General features: G+C 35.8%; 1 protein-coding gene across 1 annotated transcript; it reads right to left on the bottom strand.

Moving 5' to 3' along the window:
• Positions 1-5,796: 5,796 nt before the first annotated feature.
• Positions 5,797-9,625, bottom strand: LOC134690062 (uncharacterized). Its single transcript, XM_063550036.1, has 2 exons — positions 8,550-9,625; positions 5,797-5,800 (listed from the first exon to the last, which is right to left on the bottom strand). Exons 1-2 carry the CDS (start codon positions 9,623-9,625, stop codon positions 5,797-5,799), a joined length of 1,080 nt encoding a protein of 359 aa, XP_063406106.1.
• Between the last annotated feature and the right edge of the window lie 1,383 nt (positions 9,626-11,008).

Here is an 11,008-nt window from a genome sequence, read left to right as displayed (position 1 = left end):
ACGTTTTAATGGATCCAAACCTTCTCCCTTTTTCTGAAACAATAGCATAACATCACAACTTAGAAAAACACACGATAAAATATCTAGCTATATAACAGGTTTCATCCACCATTACTGCATACGACAATATCAGTACCATTTCAGGAATATGTAATCAATTCGTGAGATGTGTTTGCGCTTTTGATTTTGACATGGGATAAGGGACTTTCCGTTTAATTTTTCCTCGGAGTTCGGTATATTAGTTATTTCATTTTCTAGTTTATGACGAAAAGCATAATACCAATAATATATATTTTCACCAATTTGATTCGTTCAGGGATAGTTACATGTTAGACGGTATTGTCAAAGGAAGTTCAAAAACTGCACATAGCTGTATAGTGAATGTAATTAGCAAGCAAAATCGAGGGTATTGTGCAAATGATCATACAAGCATGAAAATTACCACGAAGCATTATTATTATATACTCTTTAAGAAATAACTGCTGGCCATTAAAAAACATATTTTTTTCAAGATAGCCACGGCCATTTTCTAAAATGTTTGTTTTCTTCCGTTTGAAAAAAAAGGGATTTTTCTGGAAACCTTTTTTTAACTTCTTTTAGTAAAAACCAATTACCAGGTTTGGCGGCTACCTTTCTTACATCACATATGTATCAAAAATGAAAATATTTGACATATCCAGTATTTGCACGTGCGCGAAAATGTTACAAAATTCTTTCAAAAACATTTGAACTAATTACCATATAATTAGTGTTTTTGGATTTCTAATAATATTATGAATTGGTTTAATAACATTTTTCAAGGTTATGATACACATGTGTTTAACACTTTTGCGCATGTGCAAACTATTCATAAACATTAAGAGCGATTTGTTAGTACAACCAGGCAATTATCAGGTATTCGATGGATTAGGCGAAAATGTGGTGAATCCCGAAGAAACATCAATTTTAACTGCAGATCAGACACTTTTGGAAATGCCTAAGCAAATTCAACGGGAAGGACCTGATAATTACTGAAAAGATAAGTTTATCGTCATGTTTGTTGGATTGCACATTGAAATGACTTGTTATAAAACACTATGTGATATATTGCGTGATAGGTGATGAACATGTTGTCTTACTGAGGCCAAGATTGCAAAACAAAAGATTTTGTGGTTTGGGTCATTCGATAACAGATGAACGACCTAATGAAGACTCTACGAAAACACAAAACGATCTCTTAAAAAAGCTTTAAAGACTTTGTAAAGTGATGAACTAGTTTGCAAATTCATTTCTAGAAGAGTCGTTAGATTTGTAAAAAGAAATAGCGTTTTAGGAAATTGTTGAACATGTAAGATATGTAAATAAATACCAAAAATGTTCATCCAAACAATACGAAGATCTTTTGAAGCAAATGCAAGAGAACATGCTTTTTATAAGCAAATTAAAAAAAAAAAAAATCTTATTTTGGCCACAAAATGAAACTGGAAACGTCTTTGTCAAAGACAAAGCTAGAGAACCTTAAAAGTATTTGCAATATCTTTTCTAAACTTTTCATTTCTTGTCACAGTAGACAGTTTTACTTGAAATATTTCTTTATCTATAAAAAAAAAACTTCTCCTCTGTCTTTATCAAAGGATGTTTCTTGAAATAGTGGAATAGAGTTGCTGCAAATGGGTATACTTGACACATTTGCGATTTTCTGAGCCAAATTCAAGCGCATTTATCATTGGTTGGGCAGGAATGGTTGATTCTAGGTCACAAAGTTGGGCAAAAATATTTGATGATTATGCAAATGATGTCATACTGTCTTACATAAAATCTTGCATTGATAAGTATTCAAGAGTAAACATTGTATTTGATATTTACTAAATGAATAACTTAAAGGCTGTGACAAGGACAAGGTGATACGGTGCTTTTTGTCCGCAATTTGCTTTTTGTCCGCTTTTGCTTTTTGTCCGAATATTTTGCTTTTTGTCCGACACTTTTGCTTTTTGTCCGTTTTGCTTTTTGTCCGATAATTTTGCTTTTTGTCCGATAATTTTGCTTTTTGTCCGACACTTTTGCTTTTTGTCCGTTGCTTTTTGTTTGTTTTGCTTTTTGTCCGATAATTTTGCTTTTTGTCCGACACTTTTGCTTTTTGTCCGTTGCATTTTGTCCGTTTTGCTTTATGTCCGATATAAAAATGTATATAAGAAATATAAAAAATAACTATTGACGGATGGCTGAACTAAGACTACTCCAGGCAGGCCAGTATACCAGAAGTAGAGGTAGTCACACCCTTATAAATGGCTCATAGCACATGTCCTGGATCCACACAAGTTTGTCAGCAACGAATTAAAAGGGGTATGGGTTTCGCCGGTATATCACGAAGTAAAAATAAACTTCAGTATTGCCAGCTCTTCAAACTAAGAGATTCTCCACGTTGGCCATTATACCAGAGGTATAGGTAGGCAGTGCCTCTGGTATAATGGCCCATGGCATTTATGTCCTCGACCCGTATGAGTTGGTCCGCAGAGGGTAAGGGGAAAACTGTAGTATATCACAAAGTCCATCAAAAATATTGACGGCTTCCCGAACTAAGAGATTCTTTAGGTGAGCCCTTATACCAGATATAGAGGTTGCCATTCTCTTAAAAGTAGCTCATAGAACTTATACTATAGACCCGAACGAGTTTGTCAACAATAAGTTAAAAGGGGGATGAATTACCCCGGTATATAACGAAGTCGAAATAAACTGTTGTCTGCTGGCTAAACTAAGAAATTCTTCACGTGGGCCATAATATCAGAGATAGATGAAGGGATTGCCTCTAAAATGATCATGAGCACGTATCACCTAGACCCGTACGAGTTAGCCAGCAAAGTGTAAGGTTGGTACCCTAGTATATAACAAAGTCGACCTAAACTATTGCCGCATGGCACAACTAAGAGATTCTCCGCGCGGGCCATGATACCAGAGGTAGAGGTGGTCATTGCCTCTAAAATGGCATAAATCACTTATCCCCTAGACAAGTACGCGGTATCATCAAAGGATTTAAAGAGGAAGTTAGAACCTCTGTTTACAAAGAAGTCGAAGTAAATTATTGCCGGCTTGCCAAAGTAAGAGATTCTCCAAGTGGGCCATTAATCCTGAGGTAAATGTGTGCATTGCCTTTTAAATGGCTGATAGCACTAACGACCTAGACCCGTACGAATTTGTCAGCAAAAGATTAAAAGGGGAATGCGATGCCTCTTTTTACAACGAAAATATAAATTAAGCTGACAGGCTGAACTAAGAGATTATACACGCGGGCCAACATTAGACCCGTACTAGTTGGTCAGCAAAGGGTATGGAGGGTACCCTGGTATATAAGTCGTTATAAAATATTGCCGGAGGGTCAAACTACGAGATTTTCCACATGGGCCATGCTACCATATAGGTGGTCATTGCCTTTAAAATGGCCTATATCACTTATATGGCCTAGACTCGTACGAGTTTGTCAGTAAAGAGCTAAACAGAACAGGTGGTACCTCTGTTCACATCGAAGACAAAATAAACTAAAGCCGGTAGGCCAAACTCCGGAATTCTCTACGTGGATTATTACACCAGAGGTAAGGGTGGGCAATAGTTTATTTCGACTTCGTTGTAAACAGAGGTACGTATATATACCACCTTTCCTTTTTAACCCTTTGCAGGCAAAATCGTACAGGTCTTGGGAATAAGTGTTATAGGCCATTTTAAAGGCAAATATCATCTCTACCGCTGGTAAAATGACCTACGTGGAGAATCTCTTTGTTTGGCAAGCCGGTAATAGTTTATTTTGACTTTGTTGTAAGCAGAGGTACCACTTCCCCTTTTTAATTCATAATTGTCAAACTCGTACGGGTCTAGGGCATAAGTGCTATATGCCATTTTTAAGGCAATGCCCACCTCTATCTCTGGTATATTGGCCTACGTGGAGAATCACTAAGTTTAGCCAGCCGGCAATTATTATACTAGGTAGTGTATTTCGACTTTGTTGCAAACAGAGGTACCACCTTAACCTCTTAATTCATTGTTGTCAAACTCGTACGGGTCTAGGGCCTAAGTGATCTATGTCATTTTTAAGGCAATGCCCACGTAGAGAATCGCTTGGCCAGCCGGCAATAGTTTATTTCGACTTTTTTTTTATATACCAAGGTACTGCCCTTACTCTTTGCTGACTTACTTTTACGGGTCAAGGGCAAGTGCTATGGGCCATTTTAGAGGCAAGGCCTACCTCTGAATGGAATTGCCTAAATTGTACTTTTAAGATTAATGACTCTGACTAATCTATTCGTGACATCTATTCTTGTTTACAATTTCGGAGAGTGTCCTTTGTTGAATATGTATATAGACGAAGGTGACCACAAAGGCTCTTTAGAGACTCTAGTTTATTATCTTTAGAACTATGTATAGCTGGTTAAAAATGACTTTAAAGACCAATGTCGAATACTTCTCGCTTGATAGTTTGGAACTGGTGTACAGGGTTATTTGAACGGAAGTACACAAATGTAATCCGACTTCGAACGTTTCCTCTTGAACTAAAATATGACATATGACTTACATGCTTTTATTATCGACATGTAAAGTTTAGCTTAGTATCCCTCTTTATAAAGTAAGTTCAATAAACATTATACTATATGCCAGGTCCTTCTGACAACCAATTACAAACAATTTGGGGCTTAATCTAATGAGGCTTTTCCCAGGATCCAATTGCTCGTTTTCTGTATATTTAAAATCTACAGTTGACCAAATAATCAACAAATTCCGCAAAAGTATCTTTTAGGGATAGGTCATGTCCATTGAGACATAAAGCACCAAACGCCCAGCAGGACCGATGCATTTGTCTTTAAAATCTCCGATATTGATTCCGCGTGGCCTTCCAATTGACATGAGTGTCCATTGGCGTTCATTGTTAAACCTTTGGAGCTATATCAGTTTGCGTGGAAATTAAGAGCACGATGACCTTTCCTTGGTGATACTTTAATGGCCTTCCGGCGTAAACAATATCTGTTAACCAACAACCATATCGTGTGTTACCAAAAACCAATAGCGATAGTCACACCGACAATTTGCTACCTTCGTGGACCAAAATCTGGCTTTTCGATGGATCCTATTTAACATCTAGTGTTGTCACTACTATGTGCTGTAGAGATTTCGTTGCACAACATGTCAAAAACTTTCTTTGTTAGGACTCTATGCTGATATTTCGACATTGGATGTTTCATATACCCATTGTAGCCAAAAAAATTATAATGAAACATTTCTGTTAGATATCGATCTATTGTTTGAATTGTAAATTTTCATATTAATTTTTGTTTGTTTAAAGATTACCATTTTAAATATAAATTTTATTTTTGAAAAAGCAAGTGTTAGACTTGTGCTTTTATTGGCACTCAGTTCATGTAACCTGTCATTTTCTAAATGTGCTTATTTATCCGAGTCCTGGACTGCATTCCAGCGGCTTTCATTCATTTACTTTTGTGTACATTTTATACAGAACAGTATTTTTTCAAATGTTTTATCATTATTTTAGCTGCATGTAACATCTTGAACACTCAGCGAAACAAAATTTAGATTTCAGAAATAAATAGCCTTTAGACATCGATGAATAGCCGATGATTTCAAGAGTTATTTTCGTTAAAGGATGATTCCTTTATTTTTGTGCAATACTTGCTCTTTCGGAGGCTCGAAGGTAAAGAATTTCAGCAAAAAATTCATCATTTTTGTTGTCATTACAAATTTTATTTATTACACTATTACATATAGTTATAACTTTATGATTTGGCACAAAAATCAACCCAAGTATATAATAAAAGTTCATCTATAGATAAAAAGCAAAATCCTATGTTTAAAAAAAATTAATGGATTAATATTCTCAGTCTCCTTAACGACAAAAAAGATAAAAAGAACATTACCCTACAGTATTTTACAACCTCCATTAGTGGTACGATATATATATTTCTGCTGTTTTTTTTATATAAGTTATTGTCCTGAATAAACATCTTTATGCGTTTGTGCGTTTCAGTTTTTATTGTGAAATTTCTTCTATCAGCCAAGACAGACAACCATTAAATTTCGCCTTAACGAATGTTTTCGCCAGAAATCCATGTATTATTTTCGAATTATTACAAATTTAATAATTGTCTAGTGCCCTAAAATGAGATTTTCCGAGACGCTGGGATTGAAATTGGATACCCTATTCAATTAATACAATATTTGGAATCTTTAAAAGATGCATATTGGAATTTTCGGTTCTTATGAAAGTATTCGCAAGGAGTTATATTATAAACTCCTTGTGGGATTATAAAAAAGCAACTATTAAGGACCCCCTTGGATTAAAGATCTTCCAAGACAACGGGGTCGAGAGTTTGAGTTTAACATATGTTATTTTTAAACATAATATGAATGGACGGAGCAGGATTATCTTACTCTTCCAGTAAACCATAAATCATCGCGGTTGGTTCTTGTTGCTCAGATTTTATATTTCAATGTTGTGTTTTGTGGACTGTTTTGTGTCTTGTTGTTTTTCATGCAGCTGCGGCTTTGTTGGTTTGTTTCAACCTTTTTTTAGTGTGATTGTCCTATGGTATATTTTGCCTCTCTCTTATATATATATATATATGATCCGTTCATCCTATATTGTCTCTTAAAATTCAAGAGTCAATCTTAAATTGAGAGTAAATTATATGGCCTTCCAAATACCGTTTCGATCCCCTAACATCACTGAAGAGACATATATTGTCGAAATCTAGATCTGGTGTACTAAAGAAATATTGACACCGAATGTTTGTGGCACAACATAGTAGCCACAAGTTAACAAAAAAAAATGTTTTTCTGTGACTTATTAAATTTATATTCAGATCAATTTTGTTACATCTTGTGATCAATTTTATTTGGCAATCGTCAATGGCAGTCAGCAGGGTTTGAGAACATCAGTTGTTCGACCTGTTAGTCAAATGCGTTTTGTTTAAATATACTTTTTCACATTTTTGGTCTTTTGGAAAATGTTGTTTGTGCTGTTTTTAGACCCTTCTACAACGAAATTTGTTTGACATGCACACGTATAAAAATTGCGGTTTTTATCCAACGCAATCATAGGTTTGAACGTAGTTTTCAATTTAGACTCGTTTATATATATATATATATATATATAAACTGACTGAATAAATAGTCAACGATCAATCTTACAGGGCGATGGATCATGTAATATGATTCTGTACATTACAAAATATAATATATAACAAGTCAAAAAGAGTACAACATCACCATTAAATAACTATAAAATATACAAATATTAGATATTTCGGATAACAGATATCCTTCTTCAATAATAGCACGATGTCAAATGAATCATGTCCATTCAAATTGAGACTCTATCAAAATCTTGATTTATACAATTTAAGCGAACGCTGGAACAATTTTAAAATTTCCAAACACACCGCAAAGACTACAGAAATATGCCAAAAATAAAAATAGTTATTTACGATGTGAAATGGCACAACTTTAGATTTCCAAAGGATGTGACAGTTGAGATGTAATAACTGCATTGAGGGCAGTCCTCAAACAAAAAAATCAAAATAATCAAAAATGTCCTTACCGATCCAGGATGGTATAAATTAGACAATGGTAGGGCAATTACAACGGAAACTACATATTAAAGCCTTCCAAACGAATAGCAGTCTAATAGTGATTGAAAAAATAAGTTTTGTATATTGAGCTTAAATAATTGAACGTGGCAACGTACTTATACATCATCCCGAATCAATGAAAACCTGTAATTTAAACGGTAATTTTAAAAATAATTTCGAACTGTAAAGCCAGTACTAAATCCGGCGTTGTTTGAAACAGGTGGTCACAGGAAAATGAGGGACTCGTTCTATGTTTTTTCATTTATGCCCTCTGGGGAGACTGTCCGTAACTTTCTTATCCAAAATCTTTCCCGAGCGACTCTGTCGACCTTCGACCAACACTCGTTGTGGTCTATGATCGTGATGGTAAGGTTTTTGAGATCAGCTTGTGTGTGTCCAGGTGATCTCAAATGACGACTTACGGGTAGGTCGGGCTTGCAAGTGTAGTCACTTCGATGACCATTCATGCGTTTGTTAAATGGCTGCTCTGTCTCGCCAACATACTGCATGCCACATCGACACTGAAGGAGGTATACAACATTCTGGGTTTTGCAAGTTACATTGCAATATATAGTGTACACAGACCCAGTCGAGTGGCAAGTGAATGTTTGAGTATTCAGTATTTGTTGACAAGTTAGGCAACGTCTGTTACCACATGACTTGCACCATCCTGCAGTTGAACAGCTTTTATTTGAGGAAACGTCAGCTCTAACAAATAAGTCTTTCAGACTTGCTGGTCTCCGATAAGCTAAGACAGGAGGATTGGGAAAGATCTTGGATAATTTAGGGTGTTTGGCAATAGTTTGCCAATTGGCACGGATCAAACGTGAAAGGTTATTAAAGGCTGGATTGTATGTAAGAACAAACGGGACTATTTTGCTGCGCCTCTTCCGTTTGTACTGTAAGAGGTCATTGCGGCTGTTATTGTTAGCGCGCGCAAACCCCTTATCTATGTCCAATTTCTTATAACCTCGTTTTGTCAAAAATCCGCGAAGTTCCTGTAACCGTTTCGTGACAGCCTCCTCAGAGGAGCAAATCCGCTTGACTCTGAGAGCTTGACTGTACGGGATACTTTTAGTACAGTGTTTTGGGTGACAGCTTTGGGGAGAAAGGTATTGATGTTTATCTGTGGGTTTACAGTAGAGGTCTGTTGATATGACACCGTCCTTTATAGATGTGGTTGTGTCTAAGAAAGATAACTTAGAGTCGGAAATTTCATACGTAAATTTAATTGAATGGTGGGCGTTGTTTGCATGTCTGATGAAATCATCCAGTTTTTGTTGAGATTCAATCCATTTCATGTCAACATCATCAATGAAACGGAACCAAGACAAAGGTTTGGATAAAGATGTTGCAATAATTTGTTTTTCTAATTTGCCCATGAAAATATTGGCGTATGACGGTGCCATTTTCGTCCCCATCGCTGTCCCGTTAATTTGAAGGTAATGCTGACCATTAAAGGTGAAATTGTTGCATTTCAGGACCAGAGTAAGCAGCTGGACTAAACATTCAGTAGGTGGTTCTAAAATGTTGCGCGAGTCCCATATTTCCCTACAAGATTGTATGCCGTCATCATGAGGTATGTTGGTATACAATGAGGTGACATCTAAAGTGACAAGGAGGGTTTCCGGAGGAAGAGGGTTCATGGATTCCATTTTACGAAGATAATCTGTAGTGTCTTGAATGTGGAAAGGAAGATTTTCTACATGAGATCTTAAATGAAAATCGACGAATTCCGAGATTTTCTCAGTCGGATGGCCGTTTGCAGATACAATGGGTCTACCAGGGTTGTTAACCTTGTGTATTTTGGGAAGAAGATACAATCGACCAGGCTTGGCATTCTCTGGCTTTAAATAACCAATTGTATCCTCATCTATGTGACCGTCATTGTACATGGTTTGTAACGCAGTGATAATTTTGGAGCTAAACTCGGAAGTAGGGTCATAGTCTAGCTTCTTATAAAATCTCTCATCAGAGAGCTGACGCACTGCTTCCGCGATGTAGTTAGCTTTGTCCATTATCACAACGGCACTGCCCTTGTCTGCTGGTTTTATCACAATATCATCAATAGGAAAGAAAGATGGCGTCCATGAAGGTTTGATGTGAATTTGTTGCACAGAGTTTTGTGTTTTTATGCATTAAGAGATATTCTTTACGTCTTTTCTGTTACATCGATGTTACTACTAGTTGATTGGAATTAATGTATTCAAAAAAACAGAACTATAATTATAAGATTGCAGTTTAAATTACGAACTATAAAATTAACAACCGAGTGAGTAGTAATTAGCCAATGTTTACATTTAGATGTACACATAAGTGAACTTTCAATAGTTTAAATCGCCAAATGTAATATGTCTCAACAACAACAACAAATAACCAGTTTCATTTCTACTGTGAAAGTCGATAAACTGTCAGCTAAAAACACAAATAATGTTGAGGAATCAGCTTTTTTAGAGAAAACAGGAGATAAACATAATATCACAAATCCAGCCAAGCGTCTCCACTCTTGCCTCTCCAGTTCCTCGGACCATAGTTTTTGTATAGAAAACGAACTTGATGAAATCAAGCAGTCCCTGTTAAATGTCCCGAAAAAATCTGACCTGACAGAGATTGTCACAGAAATATTTAAACAGTTATCCGAAAACCTGAAAAAACAAATTAAAAAAGAGATAATGACGGAAGTCAAGTCAGAAGTTGATAAATTAAAAACCAATTACGATTCCAAAATATCTCATCTACATGACAAATTAAGCACTATTGAGTTTGAAAATGGGAATCTGCTTGAAAAAAATGCTAGTCTGCATTCTGATCTTAGAAAAATGAGGGATGTCGTTGATGAAAACAACAGGAAAGCAACTGAAAGTGTTCGGCTTGGTAACTGGAACGAACAATACTCACGTAAGAAAAATGTGAAAATATACCAATTGCCAGAAATTCGAAATGAAGACCTACCACATTCTCTTCTTAATGAACTAAAAAACAAAGTCAAATTAGATATCAACCCGTCAGAAATTGTTGCAATGCATAGAATACCAGGGAAAGAAGGGAGTCCAAGACCAATTCTCATAAAATTTCTTAGAATGGATACCAAAATTTCACTCCTGCGTAAGAAAAAGAGTATAAACGAAGCACTCAAAGTTAGAATTGGTGATGATATTACAAAACTCAACCAGGGTCTCCTAAATAGACTGTACCAACATGACAATATTATAAGCTCTTGGTATTTTAATGGTCATGTATATGGATCTGACGAGGAAGGAACTAGACATCGGTTCGAAATATTTGACGACATAGCCAAAAAACTGAAAAAATAAAATGTGTGTAAATCACTTTGAACTATAACATGCTTTCAATATTTGTTCCAAATATGTATTTTTATATAATTCCTGTTCATTTATCAT

The sequence above is a fragment of the Mytilus trossulus genome, chromosome 11 (assembly GCF_036588685.1).
Source record: "Mytilus trossulus isolate FHL-02 chromosome 11, PNRI_Mtr1.1.1.hap1, whole genome shotgun sequence".
NCBI lineage: Eukaryota > Metazoa > Mollusca > Bivalvia > Mytilida > Mytilidae > Mytilus > Mytilus trossulus.
The sequence above is the reverse complement of the archived record's forward strand: the minus strand, read 5'-3'. Positions and strand labels throughout refer to the sequence as shown.

Bases quoted from the DNA above. Each gene is read 5' to 3' on its own strand.
- LOC134690062 (XM_063550036.1), bottom strand. From the start codon at position 9,625: ATGGACAAAGCTAACTACATCGCGGAAGCAGTGCGTCAGCTCTCTGAT.